This window comes from Hylobates moloch, unplaced genomic scaffold (genome assembly GCF_009828535.3).
Source record: "Hylobates moloch isolate HMO894 unplaced genomic scaffold, HMol_V3 SCAFFOLD_6, whole genome shotgun sequence".
NCBI classification, from domain to species: Eukaryota; Metazoa; Chordata; class Mammalia; order Primates; family Hylobatidae; genus Hylobates; species Hylobates moloch.
The window spans coordinates 150,147,866-150,168,627 of NW_026652281.1; the positions used below are offsets into that span (position 1 = coordinate 150,147,866).

General features: G+C 45.0%; 3 protein-coding genes across 5 annotated transcripts in view; all 3 read left to right on the plus strand.

Annotated features, from left to right (window-relative positions):
• RPL26L1 (ribosomal protein L26 like 1) overlaps window positions 1-20,762 on the plus strand; it is a 77,029-nt gene that overhangs the window by 10,483 nt on the left and 45,784 nt on the right. The window contains exon 5 of one of the 3 annotated variants that reach the window (XM_032158641.2): window positions 128-448. The exons of 1 other annotated variant lie outside the window; for it this stretch is intronic. In XM_032158641.2, the coding sequence (XP_032014532.2) occupies window positions 128-256 (129 nt within the window). In that variant the 3' untranslated portion in view covers window positions 257-448. Of the gene's footprint in view, window positions 1-127; window positions 449-13,015; window positions 13,087-20,762 lie in introns of those variants that run through there. One more of the 3 variants, XR_009213901.1, reaches the window with a different exon arrangement.
• Window positions 6,275-7,727, plus strand: LOC116471859 (inorganic pyrophosphatase-like). The gene has a single exon (XM_032158642.2). The coding sequence runs from the start codon at window positions 6,483-6,485 to the stop codon at window positions 7,401-7,403; it is 921 nt and encodes a 306-aa protein (XP_032014533.1). The 5' UTR covers window positions 6,275-6,482; the 3' UTR covers window positions 7,404-7,727.
• The window catches only part of ATP6V0E1 (ATPase H+ transporting V0 subunit e1), a 53,654-nt gene continuing 45,784 nt past the window's right edge, over window positions 12,893-20,762 (plus strand). Inside the window, exon 1 of the mRNA XM_032158643.2 lies at window positions 12,893-13,086. Coding sequence (XP_032014534.1) covers window positions 12,983-13,086 — 104 coding nt within the window. The 5' untranslated portion in view covers window positions 12,893-12,982. The remainder of the gene's footprint in view (window positions 13,087-20,762) is intronic.

The window sequence follows — 20,762 nt, forward strand, 5'->3', positions numbered from 1 at the left end:
TTTTCCTTCCAGAGTTTCAGTTCCTTAAAAGCTGAGTGGCTGAGGTCTTACTTAACTTATGATGTCTATATTGCTCAATAGCTGGTGGGGATGCGGAAATAAAGATCTGTTTTCTCACTCCCGGCAGATGGTTATCAGCAGGCTAAAACTGGACAAGGATCGGAAAAAAATTCTTGAACACAAAGCCAACTCTCGACAAGTCGGAAAAGAGAAAGGCAAATATAAAGAAGAAATTATTGAGAAAATGCAGGAATAAATAGAATCTGTTGTGCAACCACGGTTTAACCGGAGATTTTGAGGCTAGTGTGTGTTTCTTTCGAACTTTTCAGAATGTCTCTGGAACATTTCATTTCCTGTTTTGTTACCTGTGGCTGTGTAAATCTACGTTTGCAATTTTAATTAATAATTTTATGAATAAAAATGGGAAATGCTTCCTAATTCCAAATAGTATTTGCATTGTTTTATAAATAAATTCCACTTACTATCAATTCCCTTTTGCCAGTCTTTCCTATTTAATGTGTGGAACAGCAAAATCGCAGAGGTAGGGTTAAATGGCCCTCCTCTTGCCTGAACTCTTGTGCTGATGAAGTAGAAAGGGCAGGGCTCTAGTCCTATATACACAGGCCTCATCATCTTGCCCAGGCTGGTCCTGAACTCCTAGGCTCAAATGATCCTCCTGCCTTGGCCTCTCAAAGTGTTGGGATTACAGGCATGAACTGCCATGCTCTGGTCCTTGACGCAGGGATTTGCCCCACTCAGTAGCAGTCGTAATGCGCACTGTCACATCTCAGGCCTGATAGATTGCTCTCTGGCCTCCTGACTTGTGCTTCCCCAGCTTTCTCTCCAAGTGCCAACCAAACCAAATCATGTGCAGCTCCCTGAACAGGCTTATCTTCTCAAAGTTTTGACTTTGCAATTGCCATTTTCATGTGACTAAAAAGCCCCTTTTCTTCTGGAACTAACTTGAGAAACTGGCAGCCTACAGGAAAGATTTAACTGAGATACTGTTTTTCACTATATTTTATAATTTTAAAAAATTTCCAACATTTAAAATGTGGGAGACTCCACAGAGAATCACCTGCTTCACCTGGCTCCATGGGGCTCTCCCTGTTTTGCAGTGTTAAGTGCAACCAAGGGCTTGGCGGTTCCCTATCCCACCTGCTCTGCTCCCATACGCTTCTTGCCTGGCCTCCATTGGCCTCCGCATTAGACTCCTGGTCTAACTTTCAAGGAACTACATCTTCAAGATTTAGTTCCTTTGGCCAGGCACAGTGACTCATACCTGTAATCTCAGAACTTTGGGATACTCGTGGGAGGATGGCTTGAGCCCAGGAGTGTAAGACCAGCCTGGTTAACTACTGAGACTCCACCACTATAAAAAAAAAATTAACTTTTTTAATTAGAAAAAAATATTTAGGCTGGCCGGGCGCGGTGGCTCAAGCCTGTAATCCCAGCACTTTGGGAGGCCGAAGCGGGCGGATCACGAGGTCAGGAGATAGAGACCATCCTGGCTAACACGGTGAAACCCCGTCTCTACTAAAAATACAAAAAAATTAGCCGGGCATGTTGGCGGGCGCATGTAGTCCCAGCTACTCAGGAGACTGAGGCAGGAGAATGGCGTGAACCCGGGAGGCGGAGCTTGCAGTGAGCCAAGATGCGCCACTGCACTCCAGCCTGGGGGACAGAGCAAGACTCCGTCTCAAAAAAAAAAAAGAAAAAAAAAAGAAAAAAAGATTTAGTTCCTTTGTCTGAGAGGTATGTGGTGAATAAAACTTTTTAGAAAATGTATCTCCAGGGTCACATGCAAAATCCTCTGTCCCTGTGGGAAAAAAAAAAAAAAAAAAAACTTTTTTTTTGAGACGGAGTCTCCGTCTTGCTTAGGCTGGAGTGCAGTGGCGCTATCTCAGCTCACTGCAACCTCCACCTCCCGGGTTCAAGTGAACCTCCTGCCTCAGCCTCTCAAGTAGCTGGGATTACAGCCGTGTGCCACCACGGGTTTTCCCCATGTTGGCCAGGTTGGTCTTGAACTCCTGACCTCAAGTGATCCGCCCGCCTCAGCCTCCCAAAGTGTTGCAATTACAGGGATGAGCCACTGCACCTGTCCTAAAAAAAAAAAAACACAAAAAATTTTTTTTAAAGAGAGGGTCTTGTTCTGTCACCCAGGTTGGAGTGCAGTGGTGTGATCTCAGCTCACTGCAGCCTTGACAGCCTAGGCTCAAGTGATCCTCCCACCTCAGCCTCCCAAGTAGCTGGGACTACAGGCATGTGCCACCACACCCAGCTAATATATAAATTTTTTTGTAGAGATGGGAGTCTCAGTATGTTACCCAGGCTGGTCTCAAATTCCTGGCCTCAAGTGATTCTCCTGCCTTGGCCTCCCACGGTGCTGGAATTAGACATGAGCCACCATGACTAGCCTAAAAAATAATAATGTATTGATTAAAATGTATCAAACAGCTTTTTATGACTTTCTAGTAATGGCTTATCTGACACTCTGGAGTTTCTTAATAAATGTTAATTGAATCAGTGTTGTTTCCCATTTTGACTGATGAAGAAAACGGACTTAGGTTAACTGTCCAAATCACAGCATAAGAAAAGAAGCCAAGATTTGAACCTGAGCCAAATTGCATCAAAGGCCATTCACTTCCCACATTAGCCACTTACCTTTAGTCTTCCTTCCTTCATTCTTGTCAGCCTTTCTCTGGAGTCTGATAAGAGACTGGACATTTATGTGGAACAGACAAGAACCTATGTGTTTGCAGCCAGTAGTGCTACTTAGAAAAGCATTATCCCCAACTGTCCAGGTCTAATCCTAGCTCTGCCACCTGGCAGTCGTCAGCCTTTGAGAAAGTTACTCATCTCTGGACCTCCAAACAGATGATAATACCTGCTCTGCCTTCCTATCTCATCGAAAATGCAGTGATAAAATGGCAAGATCAGATGGGCCGTTTCTGAGTACTCTTTGAAAGCTATGAGTATACAAATGTTAATTTCACTATCATTGTTCAGTTTACTTATATGTCCAATTCTGACATTCACTCTGCACTCAAAGAGGCAATTATTTTTCAGAAAAGAAATCAGTGAGTTTGGCAGGGCGCAGTGGCTCACACCTGTAATCCCAGCACTTTGGGAGGCCAAGGTGGGTGGATCACTTGAGGTCAGTAGTTCGAGACCAGCCTGGCCAACATGGTGAAACCCTGTCTCTACTGAAAATACAAAAATTAGCTGGGTGTGGTGGCACGCGCCTGAATCCCAGCTACTTAGGAGGCTGAGGCACGAGAATCGCTTGAACCCGGGAGGCGGAGGTTGCAGTGAGCCAAGATTGCGCCACTGCACTCTAGCCTGGGAGACAGAACGAGACTCCATCTCAGAAAAAAAAAAAAATCAGGGAGTTCAAAAACCACAAAACTCAAGATGTGTTCTCTGACTTGGCATTGGTACACTGAACTCACTGATACAAGGTAGACAGATACTGTCCTGTCCCTGGAGTCAGACAGATTTGGATTCAAATCCTGCTCTTGTCCTTGGGAGGTCATTTTTCTGATTCTCTGTTTTTCTATCTATGTAAAAAGCTGCTAGGCACAGTGGCTCACACTTGTAATCCCAGCACTTTGGGAGCCTGAGGTGGAAGGATCACTGGAGCCCAGGAGTTTCAGACCAGCCTGCGTAACATAGTGAGACCCCATATCGACAAAATAATTTAAAAACTAGCCAGATGTGGTGGCCCATGCCTGTAGTCCCAGGTACCCAGGAGGCTGAGGTGGGGAGGATTGTTTGAACTCAAAAGGTCAAGATTGCAGTGAGCCATGATGACAGTGCACTCCAGCCCAGGCAACAGAGTGGAACCCTGCCTCAAAAATAAAACAAACAGATTAGGTGCCCACCATACAGCAACTGTATTATCATTAACATGCTGAGCTATGTATCTAATGAGTATAATGAGTAGGTTAACTAGTAAATTCTGAAATTTATATTTTCTAATTTGATTCTTGTCTTTGTTCTCAACCAATACATATTTTAGGACTCTAAGAGTTGCATGAAAGTCAGATTTCATACTAAACTCACAGCTCTTTACTCTATAGTCTGATACCTGGTCTGAGCTCCAGGCTCCAGCCATTACTTTCATTAGTAAATTTGTTATGATATCATCTAGGAATCAGACTTGGCTTGTTTTCAGCAACTTATTCCAAGAAAAATGACCAATAAGAGCTTTGAGAGCTGCAATCCCCCTGTAGGTATCCAAGTCATACCATACTGCTTATAATGAGCCAGGTTGATAATAATAATGCATGATCAAGAGCAAGAACTAGGCCTCGAGTTCTAATCTTAGCTCTGTCATTTCCTAGCTGTGTGACCTTGTGCAAAGTGCTTAACCTCTCTGGGCCTCAGGCTTGTCATTTATAAAATGGAGATAAAATTAGTACTTACATCATAGAGTTGTCAGACTTATTACTTGAGATACTGTGTGTAAAGCACAGAGTGCTCAGGAAGTTTTAGCTATTGTCTCTTAAAGGAGATTGGCAATGGAGTTTGTTCACAGGAACATAGAGAAAAGTTTTTCTCCAGGGAGTTGAGACAAATACTGATTCTTGAAAAAAGGCAAGGGTTTAAGGGCAACAGTGATGTGTTTGGGCTGCTGCAGGAAATGAGGATTGGAGAATGCCAGATGAGTGGGCCTGCCTATCAAAGTTCAGGATATGGGGTATTAGCTTGTTTTCTGGAATGAATGAATTATACAGTTTTCTACTGACCTTTTCATCACATTTGCAGATGTCCATTCCCTTGAGTGGTTCCCTTCTGCTATTCTGGGAAGATGCCAAACTTTTAAATTTCAGATAACTGCTTTTGAATGTCTGCTTTCACATTGCATAGGCATGAGATGTTCAGCCACATAATTTTTTTTTTTTCAGACAAGGTTTTGCCGTGTCACCTAGGCTGGAGAGCAGTGGCATGGTTTCAGCTCACCGCAACCTCTGCCTCCCAGGCTCAAGCGATCCTCCCACCTCAGCCTCCCAAGTAACTGGGACTATACGGGCACATGCTACCACTCCCAGCTAATTTTTGTGGTTTTTGTAAAGACGAGTTTTCGCCATGTTACCCAGGATAGTCTTCCACTCCTGGGCTCAAGCAATTCACTTGCCTTGGCCTCCTAAAGTGTTCGGATTACAGGCATGAACCACTGCACCCAGAAGCCACAGAACTTGACGTGAGTTGGATGAGCAAGTAATTGAATCTTCCAGGAACCAGAGAGAACCCTACTAATCAAGAGTCCACCATTCTCTGCTGATGCTGCAGACTTTGAGCAGTTCCTATCTGATAGTTTACCAGAGTCTTGTGCATTGTCCTTTTAAACTGGTATTTTTAAAATTAGATAAGTAGTGCTTATATATGGTACAAAATTAAAAGGTAAAACAAAAAAGTAGATGGTGAAAAGTATGTTTCTTTGTCACCTTGAGTCTCAGTCACTCAGTTCTCTCCAGAGGCACTGTTTCCAGTTTCGTTTGTATCCTTCCAAAAACAGTATTTATTATATTCTTGTACAATTGAAGGTTTATTGAAAGTTTGATCCATGAGAAAGTCTTCATGAGAAAAGCAGGCCATCCAAATTTAAACAGCTATAGAAGGTTGATTTATTATCTGAACACCATAGTAACAAAAACATGCACAGATAAGAAAATATTCTTTGCCATCAGAAATAACTAAATTGGCCGGGTGCGGCAGCTCACACCTGTAATCCCAGCACTTTGGGAGACTGAGGCAGGAGGATCATGAGGTCAGGAGATCAAGACCATCCTGGCTAACATGGTGAAACCTCATCTCCACTAAAAAAAAAAAAAATACAACAATTAGTCGGGCGTGGTGGCGGGCACCTGTAGTCCCAGCTATTCAGGAGGCTGAGGCAGGAGAATGGCGTGAACTCGGGAGGTGGAGCTTGCAGTGAGCCAAGATCACACCACTGCACTGCAGCCTGGGTGACAGAGGGAAACTCTGTCTCAAAAAAAAAAAAGAGCCTGGGTGCGGTGGCTCATGCCTGTAATCCCAGCACTTTGGGAGACCAAGGCGGGCAGATCACAAGCTCAGGAGATCAAGACCATCCTGGCTAACACGGTGAAACCCCGTCTCTACTAAAAATACAAAAAAAATTAGCTGGGCGTGGTGGCGGGCACCTGTCCCAGCTACTCGGGAGGCTGAGGCAGGAGAATGGCATGAACCTGGGAGGTGGAGGTTGCAGTGAGCCGAGATTGCACCACTGCACTCCAGCCTGGGCAACAGAGCGAGACTCCATTTCAAAAAAAAAAAAACACTAAATCAACCATGTTCCAATTTATTCTTAGCAAGAGGGTGGCTAGTTCTAGAATAGGCTTTTAAAGGTCTCATCTTATGCAGCAGATGATGTCTGAATCTTGTGAAGTTGTGTGTAATTTAGGATTCTTTGTATGCCGACTTATTTCTTAAAATAGGAGAGGCTGTCAGTCGGCGCCATGTGTGAGCTGGTTGCTCCGTGGCAGTGGTGGCGGCTGGACTCTAGCACCATGAGTGGCTTCAGCACCGAGGAGCGCGCCGTGCCCTTCTCCCTGGAGTACCAAGTCTTCCTCAAAAATGAGAAAGGACAATATATCTCTCCATTTCATGATATTCCAATTTATGCAGATAAGGATGTGTTCCACGTGGTAGTTGAAGTACCACGCTGGTCTAATGCAAAAATGGAGATTGCTACAAAGGACCCTTTAAACCCCATTAAACAAGATGTGAAAGAAAGAAAACTTCGCTATGTTGCGAATTTGTTCCTCTATAAAGGATATATCTGGAACTATGGTGCCATCCCTCAGACTTGGGAAGACCCAGGGCATAATGATAAACATACTGGCTGTTGTGGTGACAATGACCCAATTGATGTGTGTGAAATTGGAAGCAAGGTATGTGCAAGAGGTGAAATAATTGGTGTGAAAGTTCTAGGCATACTGGCTATGGTTGACGAAGGGGAAACCGCCTGGAAAGTCATTGCCATTAATGTGGATGATCCTGATGCAGCCAATTATAATGATATCAGTGATGTCAAACGGCTGAAACCTGGCTACTTAGAAGCTACTGTGGACTGGTTTAGAAGGTATAAGGTTCCTGATGGAAAACCAGAAAATGAGTTTGCTTTTAATGCAGAATTTAAAGATAAGGACTTTGCAATTGATGTTATTAAAAGTACTCGTGAACATTGGAAAGCATTAGTGACTAAGAAAACGAATGGAAAAGGAATCAGTTGCATGAATACAACTGTGTCTGAGAGCCCCTTCAAGTGTGATCCTGATGCTGCCGGAGCCATTGTGGATGCTTTACCACCACCCTGTGAATCTGCCTGCACAGTACCAACAGACATGGATAAGTGGTTCCATCACCAGAAAAACTAATGAGATTTCTCTGGAATACAAGCTGATATTGCTGCATCGTGTTCATCTGGATGTATTAGATGTAAAAGTAGTAGCTTTTCAAAGCATTAAATTTGTAGAACTCATCTAAGTAAATTCTGCTGTGACTAATCCAATATACTCAGAATGTTATCCATCTAAAGCATTTTTCGTATCTCAACTAAGATAACTTTTAGCACATGCTTAAATATCAAAGCAGTTGTCATTTGGAAGTCACTTGTGAATAGATGTGCAAGGGGAGCACATATTGGATGTATATGTTACCGTATGTTAGGAAATAAAATTATTTTGCTGAAAAAAAAAAGAAATAGGAGAGGCAACATGGCTTAGTGGAAAGAACAGGAGCTATGAAGAGCCATGTTCAGATCTGAGTTCTGTCACTGAAAACAGCTATGCTTTGGACAAGTTACAAGCCTTTTAGGACTGGGTGCAGTGGCTCACACCTGTAATCTCAGCACTTTGGGAAGCCGAGGCAGGTGAATCACCTAATGTCAGGAGTTCAAGACCAGCCTGGCCAACATGGTGAAACCCTGTCTCTACTAAAAATACAAAATTAGCCAGATGTGGTGGCGGGCACCTGTAGTCCCAGTTACTCAGGAGGCTGAGACAGGAGAATCTCTTGAACCCAGGAGGCAGAGGCTACAGTGAGCCAAGATCGTGCCACTGCACTCCAGCCTGGGTGAGACAGAGCAAGACTGTCTCAGAAAAATAAATAAATAAATAAACCAAATCTAAGCCTTTTTGAATTATGTACAATAGATTTAAAAATACCTATATTCAGTGTCATGAGCATTAAATGAGACAGATAATTCAAAGCACCTAGTCCAATGTCTGGCAGGTGTCAATCACTCCAGCAATGGTGGCAGCAGTAGTACTGGTGGCCATACACAGTGCACATTCCGTATATACCACTGGGCTAAGGAGTAATAAATCCTGCTAGGGTTTTCAGCTGCCCAGTAACTTCCAAGCTTCCAGAGTAGCTTGAAAAGGGACTTTATGACACCATATCTTCGTGACTCTGCATGCCTGTTTTTACCTACAGGACTGAGTTTAGGAAAGAAGGGCTCCTCGGCTCGTTGCACAATAGTGTTTCAGTCAACTCTTGTTTACTTGATGCTGCTGGGGGGCCTCTGAGGCTTTTCCTCTAGTGGTGCTTCTCAAACTTTTTGGTCTCAAGACCTGTTTGCACATTTAAAAACTATGGAGGACCCAAGAACTTACATTTATATAGGTTATAGCTATTGATATCTGCCATGTTAGAAATTAAAACTTCAAATTTTAACATATTAATTTTATTATATTATTATTGTTACTTGAGACAAGATCCCACTCTTCACCGACGCTGTAGTGCAGTGGTGCAATTACAGCTCACTGTAACCTTGAACTTGTGGCTTCAAGCAATCCTCCCTCCTCAGCCTCCTAAGTAGCTAGGACTATAGGAGATAGCACCACGTCAAAATTGTTTTTTGTAGAGATGGGGGCCTCACTATGTTGCCCAGGCTGCTCTGGAACTCCTGGCCTCAAGTGATCCTCCTGCGTTAGCCTCTCAAAGCGCTGGGATTATAGGCGTGTGTCACTGCATCTGGCCAACATATTTATTTTAAATTCATATAAAAAGAGCAACAAGAAACCCATAACATGTTAACATAACATTTATTTGAGAAATAGCTGTTTTTTCCAAAACTAGCAAGAAATGTAGTTGGAAGAGTAACATTGTGTTACATTTTGGGAGAATTCCTTGACCCCTGGTTTAATAGAAGACAAATGCATTCTCATAATACTACTTTATTCAATCTGATGTGATATGTTGTTTTAGATGAACTATAGGAAGAAAATTCAGCCTTACAGAGATTCACAGTTAGAAAAGACCTGCTGGGGTGGCCGGGCGTGGTGGCTCATGCCTGTAATCCCAGCACTTTGGGAGGCCAAGGTGGGTGGATCACGAGGTTAGGAGTTTGAGACCAGCCTGGCCAAGATGGTAAAACTCCGTCTCCACTAAAAATACAAAAATTAGCTGGGCGCAGTGGCAGGCGCCTGTAATCCCAGCTATGCGGGAGGCTGAGGCAGGAGAATTGCTTTAACCCAGGAGATGGAGGTTGCAGTGAGCTGAGATCACGCCACTGCACTCTAGCCTAGGTGACAGAGTAAGACTCCATCTCAAAAAAAGAAAGAAAGAAAAGAAAAGACCTGCTGGGGGAGTCTCAGGGACTCCCCAGGGGTCCTTGGACCACACCGCTCAGAGTCCGATTTGTTTCCTGAAGACTTTAGCACCCTTAGGGCAGAGTATTTCTTCATTTGATGGGTCACAGAAGGGGGACAGTTTTCATTTGGTGTGTGATAAAATGCTTTTGACAGATTGGCTGATAGAGGGAGCTATAGGTCAATACTAGCCCACATATATAATACTGAGATACTAACTTTTCTCCTTTCACAGATGAAACCGACAGATTTAGACAGAATTGGTGTCTAAAGAGTTACATGCGGCCAGGCGTGGTGGCTCACACCTGTAATCCCAGCACTTTGGGAGGCCGAGGCGGGCGGATCACAAGGTCAGGAAATAGAGACCATCCTGGCTAACACGGTGAAACCCCGTCTCTACTAAAAATATAAAAAACAAGCTGGGCGTGGTGGCAGGCGCCTGTAGTCCCAGCTACTCGGGAGGCTGAGGCAGGAGAATGGCGTGAACCCGGGAGGCGGAGCTTGCAGTGAGCCGAGATCGTGCCACTGCACTTCAGTCTGGGAGACAGAGGGAGACTCCGTCTCAAAAAAAAAAAAGAGTTACATCCCTGGCTGGGTGCGGTGGCTCACGCCTGTAATCCCAGCACTTTGGGAGGCCGAGGCGGGCAGATCACTTAGGGTCAGGAGTTTGAGACCAGCCTGGCCAACATGGTGAAACCCTATCTCTACTAAAAATACAAAAAAAAAAAAAAAAAAAAAAATAGCCTGGTGTGGTGGAGGGCGCTGGTAATCCCGGCTACTCAGGAGGCTGTGGCAGGAGAATCGCTTGAACCTGGGAGGTGGAGGTTGCAGTGAGCCAACATCGTACTACTGCACTCCAGCCTGGGCAACAGAGCGAGATTCCATCAAAAAAAGAAAAAAGAAAGAAAAGAAAAGAGAGAGGAAGGAAGGAAGGAAGGGAGGGAGGGAGGGGAAAGTAGAAATGAACTTCTTTCTCTAATTTTGTTCTGACTGATCTCACCCCTTCTTAGCTACTCAATTCAGTTGCACAATTATTTATTGAAGACATTCTATGTAAAAGTCCTCCCAGAAACAAAGATCAGTGAAATAGTGCCTATTCTCAAGGAGTTGGCCCTCTAGTAGAGGGTTGGTCAAGATACATATATAACAAGTCCAAAGAGATGCACTAACAGGATGAAATGGGTCTTGGAGAAGGCGGTGCTTGGACTAGAACTTAAGGACCATAGGATTTCTGCTGGGGCTAAGTTTTGGGGAAGCATTATGAGCACAAAGGAGACAAACTAGTTTCCTACATTGCTGATCAGGTTAGAGGCTTAGAATCATGTCTGAAAAGTTGGTACAGATGTTGAAGATTATTGGTCCAGTTTCCCATTTAATACGGGAATCCATTTTACTTGATGAAAGAAATCAGGAGGTAATGCAATGTGGCTACTGCAAGGAAACCACGGTCCCTGGTAAAGCACGTTGCATTTAAAGACCTGCTTTCTATCTTGCTTTCACCTGTAAGCTTTATCATCAAGCTCCTCAACCTGAGAACTGGCTTCCTTGTCTATTCCAAGCTTGGCGCATACTATAACTAACATATGTGAAAATTCTCAGCAAGCGTTATAAGCCCTGTTTATCAGCTCAGCACGGTGGCTTATGCCAGTAATCCCGGCACTTTGGGAGGCTGAGGTGGAGGATCCCTTCAGGCCAGGAGTTTAAGACCCGCTGGGGCAACATAGCGAGGCTCTGTCTCTACAAAACATTTTAAAAATTAGCTGGGTGTGGTGGTGCACACCTGTAGTCCCAGCTCCTCAGGAGGCTGAGACAGAAGGATGGCTTGAGCCTAGGGGTTCCAGGCTGCGGTGAGCTATGGAGTACCACTGCACTCCAGCCTGGGTGACAGAGCAGGGCCCTGTCTCAAAAAACAAACAAACAAAACTGTTTTACTTGTTTTTTCTTTTTTTTTTTTTGAGGCAGAGTCTCACTCTTTTGCCAAGGCTGGAGTGCAGTGGTGCGATCTCAGCTCACTATAACCTCTGCCTCCCAGGGGTTGAAGCGATTCTTGTTCCTCAGCCTCATGAGTGGCTGGGACTACAGGTGCATACCTGGCCAATTTTTGTATTTTTAGTAGAGATGGGATTTCACCATGTTGCCCAGGCTAGTCTTGAACTACTGACCTCAGGTGATCTGCCTGCCTCGGCCTACCAAAGTGCTGAGATTACAGGTGTGAGCCACCATGCCTGGCCTGTTTTTCTTCTTACTATTCTGGCTAATTTCTACTTGTCTTTCAAGGCTCAGTGAGGACTAGTTGGGTAGAAAGTCTTGCAGGGTCATCGACTTACTTTCACACTGCATGGAGTAGCCTGTTTGCAAGGTCATCTGCTCCCCAGAATGTGAGCTCCCTCAGGGGTGCCTGATTGACTTCTGTAACTCCAGAGCCTGGCACAGCACACAAGATAAATAGTGGTGTGCTAGTTACGAGCCCTGGCCTTGAAAATCAGATAATCAGGGGTTGAATCCTGGCCCTGCCACTTACTATGTGACTTTGGGCAAGATCCTTAGCCTCTTCCCTGGGCCTCAGTTTCTTCAACTGCAAAGTGGGGATAATAATTACAATTACTTCATAGGCTGAAGTGAGGAGTTCAACACGGGCTCATGCACTTTTTTTTTTTTCTTTTGAGACAGAGTCTTGCTCTGTCGCCCAGGCTGGAGTGCAGTGGCGCGATCTCGGCTCACTGCAACCTCCACCTCCCGAGTTCAAGGGATTCTTCTGCCTCAGCCTCCTGAGTAGCTGGGACCACAGGCGCGCACCACCACACCCGGCTAAGTTTTGTATTTTTGGTAGAGACAGGGTTACACCATGTTGGCCAGGCTGGTCTCGAACTCCTGACCTCAAGTGATCCGCCTGCCTCAGACTCCCAAAGTGCTGGGACTACAGGTGTGAGCCACCCACCCGGCCTGGGGCTCATGAACTTAAAGATCATGGCCCAGTGCCAGGCACATGGGAATTCAGAATAGTAATAGACAACTATTGTTAAGTTCTCTATGTCTGTTGCATAAGTAGATTAGGCTGTAGATAACTACACTCTTTGTCTAAAAGGGCCAAGTTCTCATCAGAACACTTTGCTGAGCTCCTGGTGACCGAATCCCTAGCTCTGGGGTGAGCGACATGCCTCCAAAGAGCTGCAGCCAGGAGACAGCCAGGCGAAGGCGGGGCTCTGCCTCTGGGCTCCCCGAGGGGCGGAGGCCGGCGCGCGGGCCACGTGGGGGCGCGGGAGGCGGGGCTTGCACACGCTGGTCACGAGGTCAGCTATTGACACTTCCTGGTGGGATCCGAGTGAGGCGACGGGGTAGGGGCTGGCGCTCAGGCGGCGACCATGGCGTATCACGGCCTCACTGTGCCTCTCATTGTGATGAGCGTGTTCTGGGGCTTCGTCGGCTTCTTGGTACCTTGGTTCATCCCTAAGGGTCCTAACCGGGGGTAAGTGCGCGAGGCCCGCCTTGGGAGGAACGGGCGGTGAGGAGCGAGCAGGCCGGGGCGGGGAAAGGCACGACCCCCACACGGGTCAGAGAACGTTGCATGGGCGCCCCCCGCGCTGCAGAGTCAGGCCCCCGACCCGGCGGAACTCTTTGTGTTCCTTTTCGCGGCAGCTTCAGTGTCCTCCGGCCTGAGCGAGTGGAGGGTGACCTTTGGTGGACCCACCTTGGAAACGAGTTTCAGGGGAATTTTTTTCTCATCGTAGTCCTGTGTGGGGAGGTGCAGTCGGAAATGAGCAGGCCGAATCTGGGAGAAACTGGGGTTTGTCCCTTAGTCGACTGTCCCCCTTTAGCCCTGCCTTCCACCCCACATGAGGCCTCGTTTGCCTGAACTTAAGGATCAAATAAATAAAACAGAAATTGGCTTCTCTGCCTCCCATGGTGTCGCGGTTGCGTACAGAACAAGCTCGTTCGACAACATTGAGCCCAGGCCTTGCATCTAGTGGGCGCCAGGAGGCTGTTGGGGCCTGATCTAAAGTGAAATTAATTAGCAAAGAGCAGGAGGTATTGTTGAGAAACCCCTGCGTCATGCCTGTTGGAGGGCGCTCCGGCTCTTGTGAGTGTAAGAAGTGCTTAGAATGATTGGCTAAGAAAGATTTTTTTTTCCAGACTTCTTTGTTGGATAGAGCTTTGTCTATTTTGGAATTAAACTTTTTAACTGTAGTATAAAATAGAGCCTTAATCTTCAAAGGAGCCTTGGAACACCCTCTTCCTGGTTCCTCTTTTGCTTTTCAGTCATTTTTTTTCTCAGTTCAAGATGATGAGAGGTGAAACTTCGACTGAAGTCAGTTTGTCAGAAACACCATCTCTTGCTTTGTTCCTTGAACCTAATTGGTGGCTTCATAGTAGTGCCTGGTTTTCGTAGTACCTTGTATGCACAGGAGGCACCCAATAAATACCTGTTGAGTGGATAGTTCTATTGTCTTTATTAAAAGAAAAAGATTTTTGGCTAGGTGCGGTGGCTCACGCCTGTAATCCCAGCACTTTGGGAGGCCGAGGCGGGCTGATCACGAGGTCAGGAGATAGAGACCATCCTGGCTAACACGGTGAAACCCTGTCTCTACTAAAAATACAAAAAAATAGCGGGGTGTGGTGGCGGGCGCCTGTAATCCCAGCTACTCGGGAGGCAGAGGCAGGAGAATAGCGTGAACCCGGGAGGCGGAGCTTGCAGTGAGCAGAGATTGCACCACTGCACTCCAGCCTGGGCGACACAGCGAGACTCTGTCTCAAAAAAAAAAAAAAAGAAAGAAAAAAGAAAGAAAAAGATTTTTATTACTTCCTTAATATTTTGTGACCTGAAACCCTTTTGCTCCCTGGAATACATTTGCTTTATTAGTCTAAAATTATATTTTTTTATAAAAAAGGAACATGGTAGATGAATTTTTATCATTTTTAAGTATCAAGTTCCTCCTCTCTGGTAACACCAGTTATATGGGGTCATCTACCTATAGAGGTTGATGGACAGAGTCAGAATTCTGGCATTATTAAAGCAATTGTATTAACCAAAGTTAATTAGACTTGTTTTTCTTACTGGAGTTAGAGAACAACAAGTGCTGCTTTGTTGTGTTTATATCTTCAACTGTTTCATTACCCTACTGTCTGCCTTTATGGCCTTCGTACTCAGAAAAGCATTTATTAATGTGCTAATAGCACTGACAATTCCTTTCTTAAAGACCATTCTCTCCCCTTCCTTGGGATGTCATTGCCATTATCCATGGTAATGAAACCCATCCTGTTTCCACTTAGCCCTAGTGAGTGTCATGATTCAGGTATTTGACCAGCTAGTGATATATAGACATGTGTCACTTAACAAAAGGGATACATTTGAGAAATGTGTTAGTAGGGCTTTTGTGTGAACATCAAAGAGTTTACTTAAACAGATGGTACAGCCTACTACACACCTAGGCTATATAACCTACTACACACCTAGGTTCTACACAACAGGTAGAACCTGTTGCCTCTGGGTAGGCTACACACCTGTATAGCATGTTACTGTCCTTAAATACTGTATAGACAAATGTAACACAATGGTGTTTGTGTAACAAAATGTCCTTAAATACTGTATAGACAAATGTAACACAATGGTGTTTGTGTATCTAAACATAGAAAAGGTACAGTAAAAATACATATCAAAGATTTAAAATGGTCCACCTGTATAGGGCACTTACCATGAATGGAGCTTGCAGGACTGGAAATTGCTGGTGAGTGAGTCAGTGACTGGTGAGTGAATGTGAAGAACCAGGACATTGCTGTATACTATGGTGGACTTTAGAAACACTCTACACTTAGGCTACATGAAATTTCTGAAAAAATATTTTTCTTTCTTCAAAAATAACCTTAGCTTCCTGTAACTTTTTTACTTAAACTTTTGAATTCTTTTTAACTTTTTGACTCTTTCGTACTAACACTTGGCTTAAAACACAAGCAAGGCTGGGCACGGTGGCTCACACCCATAATATGCAGCACTTTGGGAAGCCGGACAAGAGGATTGCTTGAGACGAGCCTGGGCGACATAGCGAGACCTTATCTCTGAAAAAAATTATTTTTAATTAGTTGGGTATGGTGGTGCACACCTGTGGTCCTAGCTACTCGGGAGGCTGAGTGAGGGGGAGTGTTTGAGACCAGGAGTTCCAGGATGCAGTAAGCTATGATCACACCACCTTACTCCAGCCTGGGCAACAGTGAGACCCCGTCTCTTCAAAAATGAAACAAGTCCAGTGGCAGAGTCTGGGGAAGAGGCTGCAGGCACCGTGTCCATTTTCATAGATGGCAGGAAGAAGCCCCTGAAACAGCCCAAGAAGCAGGCCAAGGAGATGGATGAGGAAGATAAGGTTGGTTTTTGTTTTGTTTTGTTTTGTTTTTGAGACAGAGTCTCACTCTGTCTCCAGGCTGGAGTGCTGTGGCGTGATACTAGCTCACTGCAGCCTCCGCCTCCTGGGTTCAAGCAATTCTCCTGCCTCAGCCTCCCGAGTAGCTGGGGTTACAGGCGCACACCACCATGCCCAGCTAATTTTTGTATTTTTAGTAGAGACGGGGTTTCACCATGTTGGCCAGGATGGTCTCGATCTCTTGACCTCATGATCCGCCCATCTTGGCCTCCCAGAGTGCTAGAATTACAGGCATGAGCCACCACTCCCGGTTGGAAAATAAATTGTTTAAACAAAAAGAGGAGCAGAAGACACTGGAGGAGCCGAAAGTGAAGGCCATGGGGAAGGGGCCTCTGGTCGTAGGTGGAATTAAGAAATCCAGCAAAAAATAAGCTGTTCCATGTGCCTGAGGTGATCGATGGTGACCCTTGATTCCATTTGTATTTAAACATCTGGATTCCCTGCTATAACATCTTTTTTTTTTTTTTTGAGATGGACTCTTACTCTTTTGTCCAGGCTGGAGTGCAGTGGTGCCATCTTGGCCCACGCAACCTCCACCTGCTGGATTCAAGCAATTCTCCTGCCTCAGTCTCCTGAGTAGCTGGGATTACAGGTGCCCACCACCATGCCTGGCTAATGTTTGTATTTTTGGTAGAGAAGGGGTTTCACCACGTTGGACAGGCTGGTCTTGAACTCCTGACCTCAGGTGATCTGTCCGCCTCGGCCTCCCAAAGTGCTGAAATTACAGGTGTGAGCTGCCACACCCAGCCCCCTGCTATAACATCTTTTGCCACCTGTACTTAGAATGAAGTGTTGTCTTGGAGCCTGTTGTACATTGTACATGTAAGAGTAAACTTTTGAAAACAAAACACACACAGACACGTTGTACAGCTGTATAATTTTTTTTTAAGAGTCAGAGAGTCTCACTTTGTCACCCAGGCTGGAGTGCAGTGGCTCCATCATAGCTCACTGCAGGCTTGAACTCCAAGGCTCAGGGGATCCGTCCACCTCAGCCTCCCGACTAGCTAGGACTATAGGCGTGCACCACTACACCCAGCTAATTTGTTGTTGTTGTTGCTGTTTTGAGACAGGGTCTCTCTTTGTTGCCCAGGCTGGTCTCCAACTCTTGACTTCAAGCAGTCCTCCCACCTTGGCCTCCCAAAGTGCTAGGATTACAGGCATAAGCCACCTTGGCCCTAATCTATTTTCTTTCTTTATATCCTATCCTATAAGTTTTTTTCCATTAAAAATTTTTTTAACTTTTTAAACTTTTTTTGTTAAAAACTAAAACACAAACACATTATTCTAGGCCTACACAGGTTCAGGATTATCAAGATGTCATTAGGTGATAGGAATGTTTCAGCTCCATTATAATCTTATGGGACCACCTGTCATTTATGCATTCATCGACTGAAAGGTCATTATGTGGCAATTGTCAAGTGCCTGTATTATCTGGGTCCAGTTCACAGCCTCTGCTGCAGTCCTTGCTTTTCCTGCTCTTGGCTGGATTGAGCAGGTCTTGAAACAGTGTCTCTCCTAGGAAGAGTTGCTATAATACATTTTGAGGAACACTGCACCTAGGCAGATGATCCCTGTGACCTTGACGATTTAGTTAACTTTTCTATGTTCCCATTTCCTCATTTTAAAATGGAAATATGCTTTTCTGTAGGGATTTTTTAGAAAAGGAAATATTAATGCACAATTTAATTAACTTTTCCATGTTCCCACTTCCTCATTTTAAAATGGAAATATGCTTTTCTGTGGGGATTTTAAAAAAAGGAAATATTAAAGCCGAGTTAGTACTAGTTCCCCTTTACCTCTTGAAAATACTGCAAATCAAATTTTTCCGGATACATGAAGGAGCTGAAGTGCTTCACGCTGTAGTGAGTTGGGGTTTTTTTTTGAGACAGAGTCTTCCTCTGTTGCCCAGTCTGGAGTGCAGTGGCATGATCTTGGCTCACTGAAACTTCCACCTCCCAGGTTCAAGCACTTCTCATGCCTCAACCTCCCGAGTAGCTGGGACTACAGGCACACATCACCATGCTTGACTGATTTTTGTATTTTTAGTAGAGACAGGGTTTCGCCATGTTGGCCAGGCTGTTCCCGGACTTTTGGCCTCAAGTGATCCTCTCGCCTCGGCCTCCCAACGTGTTGGGATAACAGGCTCCAGCCAGTGCCCCTAGCTTGTGGTGAATTTTTAATACAGGGGAGCATTTCTGATTTAAATGATCAAAAATATCTTCAAAAAAATAAAAATGGGCCTGACATGGTGGCTCACACTGGCACTTTGGGAGGCTGAGGTGGGAGGATCACTTGAAGCCAGGAAATAGAGACCAAGCGTGGGCAATAAAGCGAGACCTGGTCTCTACAAAAACAATTTTTTAAAAATTATCTAGGCATGGTGGTGTAGACCTGTGGTCCCAGCTTCTCAGGAGACTGGGTGGGTGGATTGTTTGAGCCCAGGATGTTGAGGCTGCAGTGAGCTATGATCATGCCACTGCATTCTAGCCTAGGCAACAGAGTGAGACCCCATCCCTTAAAAAAACATTCCCTTCTGCCCTTTCTTTTCCCTACCTTATCAGGTCCTATAACCTCCTAATTACCCAACTTGTAGCATTCTGGTGTGCAGGGGTCTCTTGGGGAAGATAAATTAACATCAAATACATCTCTGTTTCTCTCCCTTCTTTCCTCCTCACAGGGTTTCTTTATCTCCTTACTGAAGATTTTTTTTTTTTTTTGAGACCTAGTCTTGCCCTGTCACCCAGGCTGGAGTGCAATGGCATGATCTTGGCTCACTACAGCCTCTGCCTCCCAGGTTCAAGCAATTCTCCTGCCTCAGCCTTCCGAGTAGCTGGGATTACAGGCATGCGCCACCATGCCCAGCCCATTTTTGTATTTTTTAGTAGAGATGGGGTTTTGCCATGTTGGCCAGGCTGGTCTCAAACTCCTGACCTCAGGCGATCCACCCACCTTGGCCTCCCAAAGTGCTGGGATGACAGGAGTTGGCCACTATGCCCAGCCGAAGATTTTTTTTTAATTTATTTTTTAAAACAGGGTCTTACTTTGTTGCCCAGGCTGGAGTGCAGTGGCACAGTCAGTCATAGCCCACTGCAGCCTCAACCTGGGCTCACACAATCCTTCTGCCTCAGCCTCCAGCATAGCTGGGACAACAGACATGCACCACCATGCCCAACCAACTAAAAAAAAAATGTTGTAGATACTGGGTCTCGTTTTATTGCCTAGGCTGGTCTTGAACTCCTGACTTCAAGCAGTCCTCCCACCTCAGCCAACCAAAGTGCTAGGATTACAGATGTGAGGACTGTGCTTAGCCAGGAAAAACTTATGAATCTTTTCTTTTATTAAAAAAAAAAAGTAGCCTACGATCACTTGGAAAAAACTCTTCAGAATTTATGGATGACCTAAATAAAGCCCCTTGCTCTTTATTTTTGCAACTGAAAAGGGCCAGCTAAAATCAGGTCTGTGTCTGGAATCAGCTTTCCTGATTCCTGACCATTCTAGTTTCTCATGATTTCCCTCTTTTCTCTAAAGGAATCCATAGATTCTCTAAAGCTTCCATTTTCTCACAGTGGCTTCCTAACCAGTAGATGTGGGGGAGGAGAAAAGGAAGGAGAACAGAGATGAGTTTGCCAGTTCAGTGGACTCCACTTAGCTTTTTTTGTGGTTTGTTTTAATTTAATTTTTATTTTTTGATTATTTTATTTATAAATAATAGAGATGGGCTAGCCGGGCATGGTGGCTCATGCCTGTAATCCCAGCACTTTGGAAGGCTGAGGTGGGCGGATCACTTGGTCAGGAGTTCAAGACCAGCCTGGCCAACATGGTGAAACCTCATCTCTGCTAAAAATACAAAAATTAGCCAGGTGTGGTGGTGTGTGCCTGCAGTCCCAGCTACTCCGGAGGCTGAGGCAGGAGAATTGCTTGAGCCCAGGAGGTGGAGGTTGCAGTGAGTTGAGATTGCGCCACTGCACTCCAGCCTGGGCGACAGAGCGAGACTGTGTCTCAAAATTTTTTTTTAAAAAGTTAAAAAAAAAATACAGATGGGATCTAGCGCTGTTGGTCAGGTTGGTCTTAAACACCTGGCCTCAGCCTCCCAAAGTGCTAAGATTACAGGCTTGAGCCACCATGCCTATTTTTTTGTTTTGTTTTGTTTTGTTTTGTTTTGTTTTTAAAGAGTCTGCCTGTGTTGCCCAGGCCTCGAGTGCAGTAGCGTGATTATATCTCACTGTAGCCTTGATATCCTGGGCTCTAGTGATCCTCCCACCTCAGCCTCCTGAGTAGCTGGGACTACAGGCATGCCACTGCGTCCAGCTAACTCCCCTTTTTTCATGAACAATTTCAAACATGTAGAAAAGTAGGAAAAGTAGTACAATAAGTGCCACATATTACCTCCTAGACTCAGTCATTGTTTAACATATTCAGATTTGCTTCATCTATGAGTGTGTGTATATATAATTTTGCTGAACCATTTGAAAGTAAATTGCAGTTATTGTGGCATTTCACCACTCAGCCTGCAGCTTCTAAGACCAAGCACATTAGGAGCTGATACCTTAATGAGGGAGCTTTTATATGAAACTATTAATATTAAGCAGGTAATACAAAGGAGCCTCAGCTCTTTCAGTTCTATGAGATGGTCTTTTGGAGAAGAGAGAAGACAGGGAAGAGATTCCACAGTGGAGCACGGACTGGGGGAAGATGAGTAAAGGCTTGGAATTGAGAATCCTAGATGTAATGT

What these genes read in the sequence shown, in the direction of transcription:
- LOC116471859 (XM_032158642.2), top strand. Translation starts at nt 6,483, where the DNA reads ATGTGTGAGCTGGTTGCTCCGTGGCAGTGGTGGCGGCTGGACTCTAGC.